Source organism: Cynoglossus semilaevis, chromosome 10, assembly GCF_000523025.1.
Source record: "Cynoglossus semilaevis isolate Cse_v1.0 chromosome 10, Cse_v1.0, whole genome shotgun sequence".
Classification (NCBI taxonomy): domain Eukaryota; kingdom Metazoa; phylum Chordata; class Actinopteri; order Pleuronectiformes; family Cynoglossidae; genus Cynoglossus; species Cynoglossus semilaevis.
In genome coordinates this window covers 1,807,585-1,830,246 of record NC_024316.1, presented here as the reverse complement: position 1 = coordinate 1,830,246, position 22,662 = coordinate 1,807,585, and the positions used below count along the sequence as shown (strand labels likewise).

The window sequence follows — 22,662 nt, the reverse complement described above, 5'->3', positions numbered from 1 at the left end:
TTTTTGTCCATATTGTAAATATTTATTCAGTTTTTATTTTTTTGTATCTGACCTCACTTGCCTGTTTGTTTTGCTGTGATATCCATGGGTTCCAGTTGGTCTCGGTTTAGCACAGCTGCGCTCCGACCACGGATAAGTTGTTTGTGTCAGTGAAAGCCAAGCCACACTTTGACATAATAACACTCTCTGCACACACTCTCTCATGAGATTCACTCACGTATGAAGAGTTTAAGATGCGTTCACAGTCAGCGCTCATTCACAGCATCCCCATGTTAGTCTGATGACTTAAACACCGGCCTCTCAGCCGCCGACTGCCACTTTACTGCCACCTTCAAACCGCCCTGCTGATCCAGGCTGCCATGATTAGTGTTTGCCTTCCAGCCCTGTAAATCCCTGTGCAGTTGCAAAGTATAACGTCCGTCCGTCTCATGCCCGTGAACTTCATCTCCACTCAGCCTGTTTGTGACAACTTGGTGGGTTTCAGTTCGAGGTTTGTGACCTGGGGTCACTGGACAATTTGAGGTAAAAGGTCTGGAGCTGTTTTTGTTCACATCAACACTTTGGTGACAGCTGTGTGTCCTGATGACATTTATGAATCTGTGTTTGGAAAAAACAACACATTTGTCAGTTTTATTTTTTATTTTTTTAAGGAGGCATGGCAACTCCGCACTTTTGATTAAAGTAGTGTGTGATTTAACTCACCGTTATCCAAGCTGTTGTTGGACATTGTAGCAGTCGATCACTGGTGCTTTCCACATGAATCATTCCCTTAAAAGAATAGTGTCTTCTGTTTTCCTCTAAATGGGATTAGAATGTTATATGTATATGTATATACATATACAGGTGAAGAACAAGTGTCGGCCTAAATGTTTTCCACCTGAATGTGGTTTTCCTCTGCGTAGCCGCCTGAGCTTCTTCCCACAGTCCTCACCCAGGCAGGCTAAGGGTTAGGCTAACTGGACGGCTCCGTCTTTGGTCAGCCGGCATCGACTCACACCCTTTGGTAAGTGGTTTAGCCTTCATGGATAAAAATAATAGATGTTGTTGATTAAATCAGTTTAACCTGTGGAGAAAATATACCAAACATTTTAAACAGTGAAAGTTTTTTAGTGATAAAAAAAAGACGTTAGAGATGTTAGAATTTAATACCATTCTCAATATAATATTTTTATAATAAGTGTCTTTTAGAGTTCTTTTGTAATAATTCTACCCGCTACAAATGTTTGGGGAAAAACATAATGTGGAACAACAATATTCAGGTTTTGATGTTTGTTCTTGTCTGTGTTTTTTGCTGTACAACACAGATGTGTAATTGATTCCTTCATAATAAAATATAATCAATCATCAATCTTTATGCCATAAAAATCAAACAATTACAAACACACTGAGGGACGGGACTTTCATTTCATTTCTCCACAGTAAAAATGTTGAACTTGTCTGGGCAGGAAACTGCTTGACGTCAGGAATGTGAAAAGACTATTTCTGCTTCATAATGATACTGGACGGAGATATTCAAACTGTCCTCAGCTCCCACGCTGGGACATCTTATCCACAGTAATGTGAGCGTCGTCATTTATTTCAGTGGCTGATCTGGGTGTTTATATAGAGCCGTGTGAATCTGCAGCAGCAGTATGCTGCGCCGAAGCGGAGCGAGGAGTCCATGCAGCTCACTCATACTGGGAACAGACACACACACATAAACACAGCCATAAAACACACTAACGAACAACAAAGCATGCAGGGGTTTTACAGCCTAACATTTAGTAAAAGGTTAGTGTCGGGGCTCAATTTCAGCCTTGTTTTTGTTTCATATTTCTTTTTTTTTTGTAGGAGAGTTTTAATTATACTTTATCAATATTCCATTATCTCCACCATTCAGTGACAAGCATACCGTCTTATTTTGTGTTTGTTTTTTTATGAAAAAAAAGAAGTAAAAAACACATTATTGTTGATGATATAATAAAATCCTGTGACATCATTGACAGACCTTATCAACATGTGCATTGGTATCAGTGACAACTGGGGCAGTGGTGGCTTGGTGGTCAAGGACTTTGCAGGTTTGACTCCACCAGGTTCCACTGAGCTTGAGCTGCTCACTACAGTGATGGGTTAAAGGCACATTTCCTCATTTCCTCAATTTAATGTGTAATACTCATATTTTTTTCTGAACTGATCCGATGACTTCAGAGTCGTTCACTGTAGCTAATATTAGACGTCTTCCCAAAACACACAGTGTCATTGCCTTCGGTCACAGAACACCACGAAGGATAGTACACACCTGGTACTGGTAAAGCAGCATAAAAGCTCAAAATATACAGTGTGGTGAAGTTTCTAACATTAGAGTGATGCAGCTAATGGCTAACTGCGGCAGTGTTATCTCATTGACCGTCACTATGTTTGACCACAGCCGGGTGTGGACAGTCAACAACTACAAAAGTCGTGAGTCACTGTGACCTTTCTGCACATTGACTGAGTCACAGTTTAGTTTAGGATGATGATAATAACAGGATGAGATGACGGGTCAACAGGCTGTTACTGGAAAAAAAAAAACATTTTGTTTGAAAGTATACGATAATAATCCTGTAAGTGTCTAATTAAAAAAACAGCAAAGCTGTGGTTGTATTTTAAAAAGTGCAGAGTAGAGTAGAACAGATCCCAGGCTGGAGGGGCAGTGAACACATACTGGTCTGAAGGGACATATTTCATCCCGCTCTGCCACGCCCCTATCTCCTTCCATCTCTCATATCTGTTTGTCTTTCCTCATCACTGCAGCTGAGAATCTTTGACTCATGGAGAAGCAATTATGGGGAAAAAAGATCAACATTTTGTCTTGTTAATATTCAATTGACAGTTGAGCTGGTTTGGTATAAAATAATAATAAGAATGAGAAGCACAAGCTGCATCTAAGTGAGACTAAATCTCTTCAACCGTCCAAGTGCTTCGTTGCCCCCAACCTGACACTGCTGTAATCCCATACTACACATAGTTGAAGAAGAAAACAGCACACCAACATTCCTACAATGCAGTGACATTTACGCATCAACCTTCCTGCTGCACAGAGACTCGGTGCATGCATGAATATACATTAACCCCTGAGGTCTAAATAAAGCAGGTCCTAAAAGTGGGTGTCGGGCCATGAGTTCAGGTCAAAGGGAATGTGAAACCAAAAACCAGGAGGCTAGCTGGCCTTGAGAGCAGCCATCACACTCTGTGTTTACTTGGATATTTGCTGTCAGACTGACTGACTGTTGGTTTGACGGTGAGCACACTTGAGTTGTTTGTGTTTGTGGAGCCATTCTCTCAGCAGGTCGTTAGGTCGAGGACGAGGCCTCTGAGTAGAAACTGTGAGTCATCGTACTTTTATGATACTTTTTCTCAACCCTATGTTCTTTTGCTGTTTTTTTTTCAGAGTCTTGATTCTCTGGAAACCTCCATCCAGAAACTTCTATCGGAGCTGTACCCGCCGTTCGAAGCGACCGCCCCCACTCTGCTCAGTCAGCTCTTCCAGCTCATCGACAGTCGCTATAAGGGAGACGCTCTGCGGTGCCTGCTGGACTTTCTGGTTCCGGCCAAGCACATCTTAGACACTGTGCGGCAGGCTGCATGTGTGAGTGACTGCCTTATATAACCAGTCTGCTCCAGACCTTCTTGACCCTCAACACTAAAACTGCCCTTGTCCTTCCAGGCTCTGTACTCTGACCTTCTCTTCCTCTGTGAAGGATGGCCCCTTTGTTTACGTGACCAAGTTGTCATCCACCTGGCTCCCATCAACCCCCTGCTTCTTCAACCTGGTGATTTCTACCTAAAGGTGGCGCCATTCTGTGACCAATCAGCACGTATCGTGATCTGCAGCCTCCTGGAGGAGGAGGGACTGGCGGTGGAATTAGTTGAGGAGACTCCCATTCCTGAAACACACTGTCCTTGTTTATTCAGCTCCGACTGGTTGAAGGACATCAACCAGGGCCGACATGGAGCTCCACTCCGCCAGTACCTCGTTGCCACAGAGCAGGGCATAGTGAGGCTGCCATGGGAAAAGGTGGCTGTTCCTGAGTTTGTGGAGGTGCCACAGTGTGTTGGAAGTAGTATGGCCTCTGTTTCTCCTTCGTTTCCTCCTCCACAGCCTTCACTTACTTCCTCTCTTCCTAATTTTTCCAAAGATTCCTCCCACGGTTTGTTTTCTCTTCCCCATACTAAAGAGTCTGCACCAACACAGTGTAATGTGACTGTTCAGAATTCACTTTCATCGACCTCTGCACAGCCCCCTGCTTTCACAGTGGAGACCAGAATAAGTCCAGCCAAGCACGGTATTGCAGTGTCTCTGTGTCTGGTTGGTACCAGTGGAACGTCTTCATCCAAACTGGTCAGATTAAAAGACACTGACGCAGAGCCAAAGCCTATAGGCTGGGTGTCACCAAATACATGGGACAGTCGTGTTACTGGGTCAGAACCAGTGACAACAACGAGTGCATATCAGCCTGTGTGTGAAGATTTAGCCAAATGTGCTGACAAGAGTCTTGTTAATGAAAATATTGTGAGAGAAAAGGACACGATCACACACCTGCGAGATATAAACCAGAGTGTGCCTCAGAGCCAGGCTGCTGCAGGAGGAGAGTATATAGATATCATGCAGGCAACAATGCTGTTTTCTAAAGCACAGTGTGAACAGCAGAAGTCTGTGGTGCAAACGCCAATGGAAGCACAAATACAGATCTGCCCTCAGAGACCTGCACAGATGCAGCCCCGTGCACAGCTGGAGTCATTTAGACCGTCAGGGAGGCGGACAAACACACTCCTGACACATCAGGAACAGTCACCAGCGCACATGCAATTCCATCCACATCCACAACCCTATAATCCTCATCGTTCAGAGGCTCCTGCGCCCACCCTGTCCACAGAGACAGGATGTCCCTCTGCTCCACATCATTCCCAGTCACACCGGACTCAACTCGACCCTGTTGAACCCTCCCAGTGCGTCCGCACCGTTCGATTCTCAGAGAAACCCTGCACTCCGTGCATGAAAAGGAGACAAATCGGAAAGGTTCCTCAACCTCAGGAGCTCAGGTGCAGATACAGGGATTCGTACCAGGCTGCTATTAAGAACCCTGTGGCTTTTGGGCAGGAGATAAGGAGAGGAAATATGTCGACTGTGTTGGAGGAGGACGGGGACTCCTCTCCGTATGTTGACAGACACAGGCCACCAGGGACTGAAACTGAGGGTCCGTGGTGTAGTGTCCAAGGAGTGTGGTGTGATGCTGGAATCAACCAGCAGCCAACTTTAATAGGTGACATTTGTAAAGAGTCGGGCGAACAAAACACTGCTCACTATTGGAGAGCAAGAGACCCACAAAGTCTGGAGTACATGGAAGCAAATACAATGAAATACAGTGATCTGCCTGACCAGCTGACCATCAAACACTGTCTGGCTCTCAGGGACCCAGTGGAGACAAACTCTGCCAAACATGGGAATGAAAAATACTCCGAAACAGGAAAAGAAATAAACCCCGAGGATTTGTCTAGTTCAAACAGTCCTCAACAGTCACATGTGCGCTGTGCCAAACATCCTGGATTACAGTTTGATCCAAGTGAAACTTCAGGGACGCCTCAGGAAAGATTACGTACCGTACCTAACTGTTTAAGGACGAGTCCTACATTTTCCAAGTCTGCCATGGCTTCACAGAACCGGCCAGAATCTGTGTCTGACGGCAGATGTTCCTCCCTGTCCACCACAGTGGTGGATACGTCTGAGAAGTGTGAAGTGGTCATTGTTGAAGGTCGGAACGTCCGGAGGAAGGAGAGTAAGAACTCCTGTGCTGAGGTTCCTCAGCTACATGTGGTCAAATGTAAGAACAGCACAGCCTTCGGGCTGGTTTCACCCAAGATGAGCAGGAGGAGGACGGTCGTCCCAGGTACGGTGCACCTACTGCTCCAGTCACTCATTTCTAATTCATGAAAAGCTGTTTTAGAAGCATTTCATTGACACCTGTTTCCTACAGATGTGTCACCGACCAGTAGAACCTGTCAGCAGATTGAGACCTCATCTCAGGCAGTTCCACCATCAGCTGAAGGAACACAGAAGATTTTCCATCCTGTCTCTGCTGCTCCCAGACCACATCACCTCCCATTAGGACCTCCAGACCCCGGGGCCCACCCTCTCTTTTTGGGAGTCGCATCTCTCACAGGTAGGACTATTTGACCCTTTGAGGCACGGCCTCCAGGCGTGTTGTGATTAGTTCACATGTGAACAGGTTTTGTTCACTATTCACCCTGAATATATATATATACTGTATATACTATAATAGAACAAGAATAGCTAAGAGTTAGCAAAAATGTGGAAAAAAATTGACAAAAATATTTTAAAATGTTAACTCAGTAAAAGTGAACTAAACCTGGTGTACATAGTCAACGACCAAAGAATATCTCTCATTATTAACAGTTTTAATTATGCATTTTACTACAAATCATTTTTTGTTGAAGAGTTGCTTTTTTATATATATGAATATATGTATGTGTATATATGTGTATATATGTACTGTATATATATATAATATATATATGTTGCTTTTTTGTAGTCACTAGAGAACAATATTTCCAAGTGTTCTTTTGTCCACCAGGTGGCAGAGACAGGACAGGTAGGCCCATAGTTGAACTCTATGGTGAGCACCCTGGATGGAGATCAGCTGTAACGAGGCAGCAGATCTGTCAGATGCTGCTCTACTTCCACTTAATCACCAGGTACAGTACAGTATGTCAGTATCCAAACAACAAAGTCAGACTGACTGTACTTTACCGGCGGTTGTGGGATCTCTTTGTTGTTCTTTTGCTGTATTTCGGCCGTTTTGTCTTTGCAGGAGAGAAATCAGAGAAGCTGGGATGACACTTATTTTTGACGGAAGGAAGACAAATCCTCAGCCACAGCTGTATCAAGCTTTGATGACCCTTCAGGTAAGTAATGTAATTTTACCTGTTGATTGAATGAAAATGAATAAAACAACCTCGTAGCTCATTTGTCTTTATCATTTTTTTTTGGACTGTTGCAGGAGCAGAGCCCTCAGGTGTTAAACAGTGTGGTGCTGCTGGTGAGTAAAGACACCAGCAGGGGAGCAGAGAGATGTCCTGGAATTCAGGTGAGTATATTTTGATACCTTACATCATAAATGTTGATTTTATATTACTGGATTGGCACTTACAAAAGTAAAAACGAATTCTATAGTACTGGTAATTAACCAGTGACCTTGTGAAGCTATTCCCAAAGGACCAGTTAAGAACAAAAGAATTTCTGCAGTTATCTCTGTAACTGTAGCTTTTATTTTGTGAGTTTGGATCTGTAATGCTTCACGTTAGCACACGTTCAAACTTCTTTTTGTTGCGTAGCTATGTGAACATGTTTTTCTTACGTTGATGTGTGTTCCCTTGAGCAGACTGTCACTGTGTCTTCTATGAAAGCCTTGCTGAAGCTGGTGGAGGTGAGTCATCTCAGCTCCCATCTGGATGGTTCCCTGTGTCACAGCCACCTCGACTGGCTGGAGCTGCATCAGGTCAGAGCACCACCTCAGTACACTCCTGTTTGTTCCTATCTTACTCCACCCTCCTCTTTAAAATAACTCCATATAAAAGTTCCTGTCTCTACTGCTTACAGTGAACCGTAATCCTCATTTCTCATTGTCCAGAAACTCTTCCCCTTCGTGTCTGATCTTCATGAGGCGTCCGGCCTGCTGCTAAGTACCATCAGAAAATTAGAAGAACCCCAAAGAACAGACACCGTTCAGGTAAGTAAACACTTGAACTGAATAAAGGATTAGTTTATATTTCAAAATTATTTCATATAAATGTTGTTTTTTTTTCACCGACAGAATGTGCAGCAATGCATGATGGACCAGAAGACTCTGATGAAGGATGTGCTGGAGGAGAGTAAGTTGGTCAGTCTGCAGAGGGAGGGTGGTTCCATCCTGGCCAGACTGAGGAGGGAGAGTGATCTGAAATATCCTCACTGTGACAGCCTGAGGTAAACAGTTACCACAACAACATATGTTCAAGATATGTGGATAAGATTACACTAAAAAGTGTAACTAAACGGTATTAATGACTTTATTAATGACAGTGATGCTGTGGACTCAGTGACCAGCCTCTACAATCACATGGAGGAGCAGGTTCACATCCTGGTGCACAATTCCAATGTGTCTTTGGAACACCTGGAATACCTGAAACAGCTCAGAGGGATGGAAGATCACTTCACTCAGGTACGTGACTGTACACTACTTAAGAATCGTGAAGGTGAAAAAAAAAAAAGGTTTTTAGTTTATTTAATTTTCTTTGAGGTTTTTTTCTTTGATTATTAGTATATGTTACATTGTTACATGTGATTTCTAAAAAAAAAAATCATTCCATGATTGTGTCAAACCTGTGCTTTAAAAAATGCTAATTATTCTATGATTAGCAAACACAGTATATCAGTGTTTTTTAACCTTTTTTTCAACCCATATATATCATCAGGAAAAACCTCACGGAACACAACACAACAATCTCACCAAAAGTACATGTAATGAAATACAATAATATTCTGGTTTAAATGACCTTTTAATTGTCTAAAATCTTGGTCTGTTTCAGTTAGGAATTGAAGAAAGACATACACAAATATCTTCTTCAGCTCTGATTATTTGTCTTTAGTTTTAATATCCATCTGCTGCCACCTAGCAGAAGAGGATTTAACTGCTCTGCCCGTCACACATTGATGAACAAAGAAGAAATATTTGCAATAAATCAATAATAGTTTTGAGAACAATTAAGTGACATTGGACAATTTTCCACAGCACACCTAATGATCTCTCTGTGTTGGGGATCACTGCAGTTACAAGGGATCATTTTAATTTTGAAATGGGACATTTGGCACTTCCTGTTCCTTTTGCAGTGAACAGAGATATCGCTAAGAAATTCCAGGGACAAAGAGAAAAAGAAAAGTTTTGCATTTCTCTGTCCCTACCACAGATGCAGCAGTGGTATAATGTAGAAGGAGAGCGCCACCTGCTGGAGGCTGAGTCGGTTGACGAATCTGGAGACAGACTGGAGCAAATACTCAACAGCTTCACTGGTTTCCTTATTGAAGCTAACGTGAGGCCCAGTTTGATTCTCTTGATTCTCATCTGCGCACATTTTCTGATCCGTTTGATCACGTTCTTCTCCATCCTCAGGATCGTAGACATCATGCCATGTCATTAGTGTCGGAGGCAGAGCATCTGCAGCGGAGCGGTTCCTCCTACTCTGAGACAGAGACATTCAAGTCTTTTGTCCAAGCCTTCAGATCAGACCTGGAGAAATTTCTCTGTAGGGCAGAAGTCTGTGGCAGAGATCTGCAGATCATGGTCAACGTGTGTGATTTTTGTGAGCAGGTTTGTATAAAGTAAAGTGAAGGACACATAATCCTGAAACATGTTATATTTATTTGATCACTAATTATTATTTTTATTATTATTATTATTAGTGTATTAATTGAAGAGCTTAGTTTTGGGGCTTTTATTTTATAGACTAAAGTGGGGTTTTTTTTCAGGCAGTGACATTGGCCAATGAATGCATAGATTACTTGGATCAGAGACCAACAAACCCTCGGCTGACACAATGTCAGAGTCAAGAAATAGCCAACAACTCCCTTTGTCCGTCCAACTCTAAAGCACCAGGCACCACTCAAGTCTCTACCGATGTGTCGGCCAATGACAAGGACAAGCTCCTGGATTTTCAGGACAGGTTTCTTCAGTTCAGCCTAGAGAAATTTCAGGAGATAAAAGTTCAGGCCAGTGGCCTCCACGGATCCAGAGGAATGAGGGTGTGGAATGTGGCCTGGCTGAGGTGTCAGGAGGCCCAACAGCAGCTTCAGGAGAGAATACAGGATGCTCAGCAGAACCCAGAATCTAACCAACCGTGTGAATGTCACTATATTGATGTCGTGAGCACTACTAGTACGACAACATCACCTAGTGGTCAGAATCTGGTGGTACAGTCCATCCCTGGGACTCAGCATCCTCAGTGGGAGGACTTTGTGGCAGGAGTTGTAGATTTAGGGAAGAGGAAGCCACTGATGGGAAGCAACAACACAAATTCAACAAATATTGCCTGCTGCAACATCATCATCAAACCTGAGGAGAACAGTGATGCCGGAACAAGCCAGGGGTCAAAGGCCACTCCACAGTCGCCTAACAAGTAGGAATCTCCACAGACATTGGCATTTTTTTTATGGAAAAGAAACATTTAAAAGATGTCCATGTTACAAAAGGTGTAGATAGAAAATAAAAATAACACAATTTTCTTATAGATCAACAAGGGGAACAGAACGAGAAGTGAGGAGGAGACAGTCCAGCAGAGCGAGGAGAGAACGAGACGCCGCTGCTCTGTCCCAGTCCCACACCGTTGGCTGCCAGTGGTTTCCATGGGCACGTGGACTCAAGGCCAGGTCCATTAGCCAGGACTCATGCACCACAGCAGTAGCCACAGCGGGCTCCTCCACTCCTCCAGAGCAGGGCGTTCGATCACCATCGTCCTGTTCTCACCACGGTCAGCCGTCATGTCGGATCCTGAAGGAGGCGCAGAAGTTCCAGATCTCCCGCCACGGGAGCTTCTGCTCACAGGACTCCTGTATGAGTGAGAAAGGAGCAGCAGGAGGTGAGAGGACGTCATGCTCCAGTCTGCCTGTGAGGAGATACGAAGGGACGTTTTGTCTGACAAATACACAGGAGAGTTCCAGCACTGCCCTGTAAGTTCATTCATTTTATTGCTGTAACTGTTTATCTGATGATTATTTTGTCATAGAAATATTATCAACACATTGACTGAAAGAACTTGATGAAGCTCACTAAGATTAAATTAATGTTTTCTCTTCTTAAGCTAACAATGAAGAGTGGTAGGTGGTGTTGTTTTTCTTGCTTAAAACTGTAAATAAATGTAATTTCATATTCAAATTTAAAGCTTTTTTTTCTTCTTTATTGTACGTCCATGTAGTGTTCAGGAAATTGAATCAACATCTGTTGGTCTTTGTGGTCTCAGGAGGCTGCAGCGGGTGCTGGAAGAGCTGGTGGTCACAGAGAGGGAGTATGTCCGCTCACTGAATTACATCTTGACTCACTACTTCCCTCTGCTGGACAGACAAGACATTCCCCAAGATCTTAGGGGCAAGAGAGGCATCATCTTTGGAAACCTGGAGAAGCTGCATAACTTCCACAGTCACTACTTTCTGCCAGAGTTGGAGGAGTGTCAGAGGGAACCGGCCATGGTGGCCCGCTGCTTTCTGAGACATGTGAGTCCGTACACCATATTTGATATTTGAATTTGGTAGAAAACTACACCTACCACTCACTTCTTTGTTGGATCAAAAGAGTTCTGTAAAACTAGCCTTCTGGTTAACTCTGGCTTTTGTAACCATGTGTAATCATGTGTTTTATGAAATTGCACTGTCCCCTTAAAACAAACTCTGTCTGACACTGTGTACAACATCAGCACTTTTTATTTAGTGGTAAAATTATTTTTAAAAATTGTCAGTGTTGAAAGTTACAGATCTCAGATGTAAACTGACATTTGAACATTCCAATTTGGTTTACTTTTTTTTTTTTAACAGAGTGAAAGTTTTGGTCTGTACGCTCTGTACAGTAAGAACAAGCCTCAGTCAGATGCCCTCATCCTGCACCGTCGCCATGACATCTTCAAGGTTTGGTTTGACTTCCTGTATTTCTTTTTACCCTCCGTACCAGTTACCGCTCTGTTATTATTCCGATTATGTTCTTTAGCCAACAGTCCAGGTCCAGAAGCTCTCCCTCAGTTTGGGTAAATCAGTTGGTATAATTGTGGTTTCTCCCTGACAGAGGAAGCAGCAGGAGCTGGGGGACATGATGGACCTCTCGTCGTACCTGCTGCGGCCCATCCAGAGGATCAGCAAGTACAGTCTCCTGTTGCAGGACATGTTGGCTTTGGCCGGATCATACAGACCGAAAGACATGATCCAGGATCGTTTGCTCAGGCCTTCAGTGAGCACACAGAATGTGTGTGGTCCAGGTGCTTATGTACCTGATCTGACGAGCGGTGAGCGGGAGCGGGAGAGGGCGGAGATCCAGAGCGCTGCAGACCTGGTGCGGTTTCAGATGCGTCACGGCAACGATTTGCTGACCATGGATGCCATTAGGGACTGTGACGTAAGACACAGGAAGTTGAGTTATAGAGCGTTCATCGTTGATGAAAGAACAACTAAGGTTTGCTTTTTCCCCTTTGTTCTTCCAGGTGAATTTGAAGGAGCAGGGTCAGCTGATTCGCCAAGATGAGTTCACAGTTTTCTTCAGAAAGAAGAAATGTGTCCGCCGCGTCTTTCTTTTTGAAGATCTAATCCTATTCAGCAAGACAAAGAAGACTGATGTTGGCAATGACGTCTACGTTTACAAGCAGTCTTTCAAGGTGAGCGTGCGGAGGAGACCACCGTGGAGTCTGAGGTGTGGTGATGTGATTGTAATCAGTGACATTTAACTCTGTGTTTTCTCTCTCAGACCAGTGACATCGGCATGACTCATAACTCTGTCGTGGGCAGCCTGTGTTTTGAGATTTGGTTCCGCAGGAGGAAGAGTGAGGACACGTACACCCTGAAAGCCACCAGCATGGAGGGGAAGAAAGCCTGGACCACCGACCTGGAGAGAATCCTTTGGGATCAGGCTGCTCACAGCAGAGGTGATTATATTCATGTTACTATGTCATCTGTCTTTATTGTCATTGTAACACAGATGGAATGTGTGTTTGGAAGTTTCCTTCCCCAGGTTGGAAAATACTTAATAAGTATTACTTTTCTTGTGCAGTTTTAGCAGTGGTGCAGTACAGGTCCAAATAGGAAATTTAAAGAGCAAGAAATATTAGCGTTGTCCTCTGCACTGGTGTACAGTTCAGCACCTCAACAGTACATGATGTGGATTACAGAGCTGCGTATGCAGGAGAGGGTCTTTATGGGAATGGGCCGCAAACCTTTCATGGACATTCAGCCCAGTGATGCTGCGATCTGTGACCGAGCCGTCAACTGTGTTCTGCCTGGGAGAAGTAAGTAGATGAACATGCTGAGAATCCAGCTGAGCCACACGAGCTACGCTAACGTCATCTGTGAGTGAAAGATTGTGTCTTAGATGTTCATCCATCACCAGGTTTAACACTGGACCACACTCCGATACTTCAGCTGGAGTTATTTGAAGTAATGCACTGCAGCCTTGGCTCTGTTTGTCTTAGACTGTGGAATAAATAACATTTGAAACCAGAATCAGCAGGTGTCTGGCTAACAGTAGCATGGAGCTTTAAACTCACTGTAACAAAGCTTTAGATGGGGTAAAAAAAGAAACATTTTTAAAAGGGGCTTCATTTGAATCATTTTGTGAATAATGTTATCTATTAGATTATTTTCTGTCTTTCTTGCTAGGTTGAGTTTAGCTTGAACGTACTTTGGCTAACTTTTAGTTTCACCTGGGTTTTTTATATATATTGTCTTTTTCACTCCAAGTTTTTTAGGCTAAATTTCTAAGATCTTTATGTGATTATCAAAGTTGCTTTAAGACTTATGGGTATTTACAGTTTTCAAATACACAAACCAGGAAAATAAACTAACTGAAACAGAATGAAATTACAGAGAGAGAAAAACAAGTTGTCAAATATTTACCAAATGCATCGGGGACATTATTTAATGTGATGTCAAAGGGGTCTTGATGGGAGTTGTCTTTTGTCTTCCTGCAGTTTTTTACTTACACACTGAACCTGTCAATCATTGACCATTTTGTTGTACGCTCAACCTTGACAAAGCTGTCAGTGTTACTACATTTTTTGTCAGTCACGCTTATGTCCTCACAGCTCACTGACTCAGCGCATCCTTTTTTCATTGATGAAATCTATCTGTGTGTCGTCAGTCCCTGTGGCATGTTGTTCACACAGGAGCCTAGACTTTCCACGGCCACACTCTATTGGCTCAGGTAGCACGGCCTCCACCACCCTAAGCCAATCGTCTTCCTCTTCTGGCAGGGGCTCACTGCCCCCTGCTGGTTATCCTGGGAATCTGTCACAGGGAGTAGAACCAAGTCCTACTCTCTGCTCTTCACATGATGCTTTGATGGATAATGAGCTCAACAGTCATCATCTTCATCAGCATCTTCACGATAACTGTGAACACTGGAAAAGACTTCATCCTCTGAGTGAGTCGGTCCCACGCAGCACATGATTGCTGTTATCCGGCCCACACAGACCGGTCCACATCTCACAAATGTAGCTTGTCATTCATGTTTTGGACGGTGGATCACTGTCTGTTTTTCATGTAGATGGTTGTGTGTTAGTTGAACTGTTGTTGTTGTTGTTGTGGTGGTGGTGTTTCTCCTTCAGTTGACAGCACCACGTCCTCATCAGAATGCATCAACCTCATCAGTATGTCAGACCACAGCTGCCTGTCTGCCCCGGGTGTCGACACGGTGGACGACAATTCCTCCTCTTTAGCTCCTCAGTGTCCAAAGCTCCGCCCATCGCTGTGTCAGACCCCCAGTCTGAGGAGAAATGATTCACCTGTGATTAGCAGAAAGAAACTGGGCGTTGCACCGCAGCCCCCACACCTGGTCAAAGCTCAGGTAAGAGGGAAGGTGCAATAATACTAAGTAAGAATGTTCTAGTTCAGCTCATGTGATTCAGTGATACTTCAGCATCATTATGAGAATGTTCTTTTAATCATTATTTCTTTCATTTCAGAGTGATGACATGATCATTTCAAAGTCCACAGAGGTTTGACTCTTCCATGTCTGAGGTGAGGCATTTGACTTTAGTTGAGTAAAAAGCTAACCAGCTAATCTGATCTACACCTAGATCGAAACAAGTTCTTAACATATCTTACCATCAGAGTCTAAACTGTTTTTTATTTTGGCAGCAGATTCTTGGTCTTAGTCTGAACTGATGAAGTCTGGTCACATTGCGACACACTGAGGTTTATCACCAGACTGACAGTTCAGTCAGCTCATGGGGTGTGATTGGCAGGGGTTATCACACACTTCTGTTTTTTGATTAATCAGTAAAACTGGAACTCTTCTATATCCATCACAGAGCCGTGGTACACAGACTCTGTTATTTTGAAAGAAAGAAAAAACAGTTTGAAGGGTACTGTGTGTCTTTCATGCTGCTGTAACTGAATGATGTGGTTTCTGGCCGTGAAATACAGTACGTTTGGAATTTTGCAAAAACTTCCTGTAAAGGTTTTGTTTGACGAGTGATACAACAGAAACACGGCCGTTTGTTCTCCGTCATGACCACACACACAAAGGAGACACAGTTCTGACCTTGGAGGAAGACTGTCATGTGATTTGCCAACAGACCAAGTGTCACTGAAGATGCAGCTGAACAGTGTTGGTGACCACAAAGGAACCATAACTAACATGACCCTGAGGCCAAAGACTGAGCTGCTGCAGACACAGACCTAACATAGTTGACTATAAATGGAGAAATGATTCCATGAAAATGATTTTATTTATATCTAGATATAGTCATTTCAGGTGACTATTTATAATTTAAACTTTGATATATCTAGATATAGTCATTTCAGGTGACCATTTATAATTTAAACTTTGATCACAGAGAGGACACCTTTCTTTGTTTTTCTTTGTTTGGACAATGTGTTATTTCTACATACAGCTTTTCAACACATTATGTTACAATTCAAAAAGCACAGGCAGTTCAACTACTTGTATTCGGGGTCCAGTCGTGATCGTCATTGTAACCAGTGTTCCAAGTTCACATAAAAATGACCATTTCTTTATTTCACTGTAAACCACTGAATCTTTGCAATGTGTGGAACCCATTTCTGTTTTTGTTATCATTTATTTTCTGATTGAACTGTAAGTTGTATTTATTTCCACGTGTAGTATGTGCTGTTGTCTCTCTCTCTCTCTCTTTTTCTCTTATTATTTTCATCTTTTATATCTGTTTTTCTTCCTTATTTCCTCACTCTTCTTATTCCTTTCTCCTTTGCTTGTCTCTGTTCCTTTATTATCTTTCTTTCTCTATTTCTTCATTTGTTTGTTTGCTTCTTTCAGTTATTCGTTGCTTAATGGTTTTCGGTTTGATATCCTGTCTTAACTCTCCGTTATCTTTCACACATGGCACCAACGCGATGATGTAATAATTTTGTAAGTGTGCCACACTTCTTCATTTCAGTGTTGAACAGACACTCTTTTAGAAACCTTTCTTTGTAACAGGTTGTCCTGTTTTATATCCTGTTGAATATCCTCTTCAGGATTTTTCGTCTTTTTGTGTTTTAGAGACTTATTTCCTGTTGATCAGCTTTACTTTGTTGATTTAATTTTAGTTCAATATTTTTTTTAAAGATTTTTAAAACATTTCTTCTAACTGCAAACTAAGGAGCTCAGCCCTAATGTGTTCGTTAGCAGTTTTAATGGCCTTTGTTGTTTAATGATGTGAAAGTGTAACAACCTGTAACTGTCTTGACGACAAAGTCAAAGAAGAGAAACTCTTTTCAGTGTTGGGCTTTTGTTGTTTAATTATGAAATGTAATTTAAAATCCATGAACAGATTTGATTTATTAATATATGATACATAATTTATGAGAAAATAAACTTGTTAGGGTGATTTCTTTTTTTGAGCTCATAATATTTATATTTATATATTTCCAATAGCTCTGTTATGCTGTACTTTAACTAGGTGTTAATAATATTGGATACGTTTTAGTATTACTACTCATTTGCATTTTAAATTGAAGGTCTAATGTCAATTATGCTTCTTAAAAAATAATTTTAGTTTTGAAGACGACACATTTCCAATCTGATACAAGAAATGTATCTAAATATTATTTACACGGCTGGCTGCACTGAGAGGACAGCAGCCTGATGGTCAGCAGAGCGGCACACCTCTGATAAAGGTTACACACATTTTGAGAGATAAATAGAAAATGGGTGTTGGACGTCTGTGTCTGTTCAGATTAAATATTAAAAAACGATAAGGGTGTTTATAACGGGCCAAAGGCTGCAAATACAGGAACGTCTACCAACGAGAACAGAACAGTGTCAGAAAAAGGAAAATAAAAGCAAGACAGAACAAGCTTTACTGCAAATATGAGAAAAGGTAAGAAGAAGAATGATTTTTTTTTTCATCACAAACACTGTTGCATGCATGGTTTGGATCAGTGTGTGGATCAGAAAATGCAGGTTTCTGTTCTCTCTGAGTCTGAATGTTGACTACAGCTGACTGAAAATAATATGTGAAATATCAAGAGCAGAAATGATGAGTGACATCTGATATGTCAGACATCAATGACATGGAGATGCACTGGATTTCTTCTTATTCGTTGCATGTTGACAGTACTCAAATAGTAACAAAGTCTTCATTAAAATTCTACTTCAGCATTCAGTCTGTCCCAATGTCGTTTTTTCTGTCCCAGTCTTGGACATTCAGCGTTGTGATCTGAACATTGAGAACAACAACCGCAGCCATCACACGGAGCTGAATGGAGTGGAGCGACTGATCGTCAGGAGGGGCCAAACCTTCACCATCATTTTGTACCTAAAACCTGACAGCCCAGAGTTTAGAATTGGCCGGACAAAACTTACTCTCATCGCTGAAACTGGTTTGTTTCTCATCTACCTCTGGTTCATAATATTTGTGCGATGAAGGAGCGTGAGTTAATGTGTGTTAATGTTTCCTTTGTCCATATTCCCAGGACCTTCACCCAGAAGGCAATCAGACACAAAGGTTTCCTTCAGTGTTGGTGACTCCACAGTGGACACTGAATGGAGTGCTTCTGCCATAACTGATCCCAGTGGAAATACAGTGTCTGTGTGCATCAATTCCTCCCCTGATAGTCCTATAGGACTTTATTCTTTGACCCTCACCCAGGGAAAACAGGAGACCAATTTGGGACAGTTTGTTTTGCTCTTTAATGCATGGTGTTCCAGTGAGTATGTCTAAAAAACCCAAACTGTCCTGTAGTTACGATCTCAGAACTTATGGAATAGTTATGTGGTTGTTTGGAGGTCACACAGTTTATGTCTCCTCTCCACTGGTTCACAGATGATGCTGTCTACATGCGCAATGAGAAGAAACGGCAAGAGTACGTCTTGGCCCAGACAGGGCAGGTCTACAGGGGAACACACAAACGTATCAGAGGAAAACCCTGGAACTTTGCACAGGTGGCTGAATTTATACATTGCACGTCTTCTCCAATACTATTGAAGAAGACCTTGGTAGAACTTAGTGGAAAATATTTACTGGTGTCATCAATTAAATAATGTCCTGCTTATTGTTTTATAGACTTCTATACATGCTTAGTTGGCAACTATAATATGAAAAAAGGCAGATAGAAGACCCTGCCTATAAGATTACTATATGAAAATTAAACATTATGTATTACATGATGCTCACTAGTGTTTGTCTTCTGAAGTTTGAACCAGGAATCCTGGACATATGCCTGAAGATTCTGGATGAGAATCCCAAATTTCTGTCAAATGCTGACAAAGACTGCTCTGAAAGGAAGAATCCAGTCTATGTGACCAGAGTGTTGAGCGCCATGGTAGGTTCACACGTGGTAACAGGCGCTAGAGATTTCTCACTGATATCTTTGAGCAGCATTTGGACATGGACATTATCTCAACTACCCAGAGAAGCCCAGATTATCATGATTCAGCAATATTGGTTGGCTGATATTATTGATTCCACATTTACCCTCTGCCTGTGTCCACAGATCAACAGTAATGATGACAATGGTGTGCTGGTGGGAAATTGGGGAGAGATATCAGATGATGGAGTTCATCCTGGAGAATGGATCGGCAGTGAGGACATTTTGCGCCAGTGGGCAGAAAGTGGTCCCGTCCGCTATGGACAATGTTGGGTATTTGCTGCCGTTGCATGCACAGGTTGGGGCACTGTGTAAAATATAGTCTGAAATCTGCTTCTCTGAAACCGTCATCATGCACTGACAGGTTTCATTAATAAAGTGAAGAACAGTCTCCTCTGTTTTCCTCCAGTGTCCCGAGCTCTGGGCATCCCATGTCGTGTGGTCACTAACTTTGGATCAGCTCATGACGTTGATGCCAACTTACTGATAGAATTTGTCTTCAATACTGATGGAGAATTGATTTCTGATGATTCAATATGGTAAGTTAGTAAATGGGGTGGGGTCTCTTCTTATTTTCAATTTGTCTGTGTTTTAAACTGAAGCCTTTTCTGACATTATTGCCCAGAATAATGATCAAATTATTATGTTTATTATTTTCCAGGAATTTTCATGTTTGGGTGGAAAGCTGGATGACACGTCCAGACCTGGGCATTAAGTATGATGGGTGGCAGATCAGTGACCCCACGCCACAGGAAACAAGCAATGGTAATAAAGATCATTTGAACCACTTAATGCTGCACAGATGATTGATTGTCAGTGTGTTTTACAGTGTCAACTGTATGACTGTTAACCACTGCAGCTGATCAGAACTTGTGACCAGGTCAGCAGATTAGGAAGCCAAGACATTTGTCATTCAAGTCATGAAGGCATATGTGGTTAATACATGTTTTCCTTTCTCTAAACTCGAACTTGAATTTGTTACATATCTTTGCAAATTAACAAAAAAAAAATTTAGGAAAACTTGCTACTTTTTGTTAATTGATCAACATATGTTTGTACTTTAATATAATGAAAGGTGTTGTATGACTGACATATTCTGACACATCTTCTGTGTCAGGTGTTTTCTGCTGTGGACCGGCCTCACTGACCGCCACCAAGGAAGGAGAACTGACCACAGTGTATGACACTCCCTTTGTTTTTGCTGAGGTCAGTTTTTTAAAGACATTTAATGTAAATAGACCATGTTTGATTTTATGATTCATGATCTGACATGACTTGACAAACAGGTTAATGCAGATGTGGTGACAAAGCTGCAGCTGTCAACCGGGAAGATTTTGACTGTCCGTGAGTCCACTTCATCAGTAGGACGTTCTATCAGCACCAAAGCTGTGGGCTCAGACGAAAGACGTGACATCACACATAAGTACAAGTATCCAGAAGGTAGCAAAGCACCATGGCATTAGGAGCAAACTATTCACTGTACGTTTTTGGATGTTCTTTAAGACATTTTTCGCTCTTTTCAGGCTCAAAAAAGGAAAGGCAGGTGTACGAGAAGGCCCAGCACCACAACAAGCTACAGCAGAGAGGGGAAAAACCTGGACTCAACCTCAAAGTATTTTACATCAACCAATCCTTTATCATCGGTTTCTAAAGTGATTATTTTATAAAACACAAGTAATACATGTGTTGCACACAGAAACATTGGCAGGACAAATTAATCACAAGAGGAAAATGTCAGAGGTGACAGGCACACAGCAGGTGCAGTACTGCACACTGGCAGCCTGGCAAATAAATGTTTATTTTACTGGCGAATTTTATGTCTGTAAATAGACAAGACTTCAAACTGAAGCCTGATAACCCAGAGTGATATAATATAACCATAGCCCAATGTCACAGTTATTTTAATGACAGCAGGTTGTATCTCCTACACAACTGTGATATCTGTTATATTGGCTGCTGTTGGTAAAAATAATGGTAAACAATTACTGCTGAGCATATTTACCAAGTTGTTGGTTGTAATCCAACCTTTATTTTCAATTCCCAGTTTTTATGGATTATTTTCCCTCTCGTTTAAATAACTGTTTATTAATGGAGAAAAAGAACGATTCTTATTAATATCAAACATTTGGTTTCTTTATTGTTATCGAATCCAGGGATTACATTTGACAACAATTCATAAAGAAGATGATTAAAAACTGTGCCATCAGAGAACCACTGCCAATTGACACTTATTATGTTTTGTGTATATGTTTATTTTTAGATCAAGCTTATTGACAACATGGTCATGGGATCAGACTTTGACGTCTATGCTCTGCTTAAAAATAACAGCATGGAGTCCAAAACCTGCAATGTAAAGATCTTCGCCAAAGCTGTGCAATACAATGGCAAACGAGGAAAGCCCTGTGGATACGCTTCAGGCAAACTAGAGGTGCCACCTGGAGAAGGTTTGATCCCAGAGAAAGCACTCTGTGTTGTCTTATATTTGACTAAGCTGTCCTTACAAAGAAGATCATATCATTATACTATGTGTTTGGGTTAGGGTTGGAATAAGTACTATCACATTCCACATCTTAACCTGCTTAATATAGAGTCAAAAACCTGTGTCTGGTTGCATGGCCTTAAAAACTGTCCCATGTTTAAAATGCAGAAAGACGCCTTCCCCTCAGACTGATGTATGACACCTATGGTCCAGTGATCACATCAGACCTGATGATCCAGGTGTCCAGCATCACCTTTGATGAATCATCCAACTACCACAGGGCAGAAAAGACCATCGTACTGGACGAGCCAGAAGTAGAGATCAAGGTATGACTGACTGGTGAGAGCCAAGTCTGTATCGCACGATTGTGTAATTAGTAGCCAGTCAGTCCTGTGTCCTGTTTCTGGCTCTGGAGCCTAAAGGGTGTGGTGGATATTTACATTTTAATTAAAGTGGATTTGTCAATTCTACATAGTCTAGGTAGTTGATATTATTAGTCACGTATACGATGTGTAAGAAAAACAACCTGAAAAATGCATATTGATAAAAACCCCTAACATGTTAACCTGAGTCTGTCTCTGCAGCTGATGGGACGGGCCAGAGTGAATAAGCCAGTGACTGCAGAGCTGAGAATAAAAAATACTTTACCAGAGCCACTGAAGAACTGCAGCTTCACTGTAGGGGGCAGGAGGCTTGCATGTAGGAGATCCAGTTCAGTGATGTATGTCCTGTCTGTCCACATCCAATCGGTGCTAAATGTTTCTTTAATTAGTTCTAATATGGCAGTGTATTATTACAGTTATAATGAAACATGGCCATAACTATTTTATTTATTTTTTATTGCAGCGTTGGAGATGTGGGTGCAAACAAGGAAGCCAAAGGCAGGGTTGTGTTCAGACCCACCATCGCTGGCCCCACTGTGCTGACGGTGAAATTTAATAGTAACAAACTGAGGAACATCAAGGGCTCAGTCAAGGTAGACGTGACGTACTGAGTCCGTCTGAGTGTCAGACTGTGACAACTACTTTTTGTGAGCTATTTGGTGTGTGTGTGAAGCAAAGTTTTTATTTTATTATATTTACTATTAGTGTGTGTTCATAAACCAGTAAGTGAGATGTTCGTGGTTGTCTGCCTTATATATTGTTCCCTATCTGGCAGTTATGTTGACCCAGAAACACACAGACATTAACGGCTACAATTTAGAGTGTAATACTCCAATAAAGGATTAAAAAGAAACACCTGTACACTCTGACTGATGCCCCCAGTGGCCACACGCTATAAATGCCAATAAATTATACAGTCCTTTCCACTACAACACCCCTGGCCGGTGGGGGAGCTGTATTGTTTTTGTTTTTACTTTTGTACACCATGTTCAGCACTAGTATTGTGCTGATGCTTTATTTTTAGATGTGTAGTAATGTGTTATAATCAATAAAAACTATGAGTTATACCTTGGCTGTTTATATGGACATGCAACTACAGTAAAATAATAATCTTTAATCAAATCTGGTACTCAATGAATTATTTGTGTCTTGTCACTTGATACTGAATTGATACTGGAGAATTTAGATCAAGATTAAATCGAATTGAT

General features: G+C 41.9%; 3 protein-coding genes across 10 annotated transcripts in view; all 3 read left to right on the top strand.

Moving 5' to 3' along the window:
• The window catches only part of LOC103384500 (uncharacterized), a 24,731-nt gene extending 7,965 nt beyond the window's left edge, over positions 1–16,766 (top strand). For 2 of the 5 annotated variants that reach the window (XR_003050943.1, XR_003050945.1), the window contains exons 2-26: positions 3,410–3,607; positions 3,686–5,906; positions 5,994–6,179; positions 6,612–6,732; positions 6,849–6,942; positions 7,038–7,124; positions 7,419–7,535; positions 7,668–7,766; positions 7,851–8,002; positions 8,099–8,237; positions 8,983–9,105; positions 9,186–9,383; positions 9,542–10,188; positions 10,301–10,738; positions 11,029–11,278; positions 11,597–11,686; positions 11,841–12,167; positions 12,253–12,423; positions 12,513–12,690; positions 12,934–13,050; positions 13,902–14,183; positions 14,368–14,606; positions 14,725–14,779; positions 14,903–15,518; positions 15,569–16,766. Coding sequence is in view for 2 of the 5 variants with exons in the window: in XM_025059641.1 (XP_024915409.1) it covers positions 3,410–3,607; positions 3,686–5,906; positions 5,994–6,179; positions 6,612–6,732; positions 6,849–6,942; positions 7,038–7,124; positions 7,419–7,535; positions 7,668–7,766; positions 7,851–8,002; positions 8,099–8,237; positions 8,983–9,105; positions 9,186–9,383; positions 9,542–10,188; positions 10,301–10,738; positions 11,029–11,278; positions 11,597–11,686; positions 11,841–12,167; positions 12,253–12,423; positions 12,513–12,690; positions 12,934–13,050; positions 13,902–14,183; positions 14,368–14,606; positions 14,725–14,763 (6,513 nt within the window). In the remaining 3 variants the exon portion in view is untranslated. Of the gene's footprint in view, positions 1–3,409; positions 3,608–3,685; positions 5,907–5,993; positions 6,180–6,611; positions 6,733–6,848; positions 6,943–7,037; positions 7,125–7,418; positions 7,536–7,667; positions 7,767–7,850; positions 8,003–8,098; positions 8,238–8,982; positions 9,106–9,185; positions 9,384–9,541; positions 10,189–10,300; positions 10,739–11,028; positions 11,279–11,596; positions 11,687–11,840; positions 12,168–12,252; positions 12,424–12,512; positions 12,691–12,933; positions 13,051–13,901; positions 14,184–14,367; positions 14,607–14,724; positions 14,780–14,899; positions 15,540–15,568 lie in introns of those variants that run through there. The other 3 variants (XR_003050944.1, XM_025059641.1, XM_025059643.1) reach the window with 3 other exon arrangements.
• LOC103384526 (ER membrane protein complex subunit 3-like) overlaps positions 1–22,662 on the top strand; it is a 629,629-nt gene that overhangs the window by 264,263 nt on the left and 342,704 nt on the right. The gene's annotated exons all lie outside the window — the stretch shown is intronic.
• On the top strand, positions 16,951–22,576 carry LOC103384491 (protein-glutamine gamma-glutamyltransferase 2-like). 2 transcript variants are annotated; one of them, XM_025059659.1, is made up of 15 exons: positions 16,951–17,103; positions 17,420–17,605; positions 17,699–17,932; positions 18,049–18,167; positions 18,419–18,547; positions 18,719–18,890; positions 19,002–19,131; positions 19,254–19,357; positions 19,710–19,798; positions 19,879–20,032; positions 20,116–20,204; positions 20,853–21,036; positions 21,240–21,397; positions 21,656–21,820; positions 21,918–22,576. In XM_025059659.1, exons 1-15 carry the CDS (start codon positions 17,094–17,096, stop codon positions 22,008–22,010), a joined length of 2,016 nt encoding a protein of 671 aa, XP_024915427.1. In that variant the 5' UTR covers positions 16,951–17,093; the 3' UTR covers positions 22,011–22,576. The 2 variants fall into 2 exon arrangements, with proteins under 2 accessions (XP_024915427.1, XP_008316246.1); XM_008318024.3 differs by having other exon boundaries at positions 16,953–17,103; positions 21,656–21,792.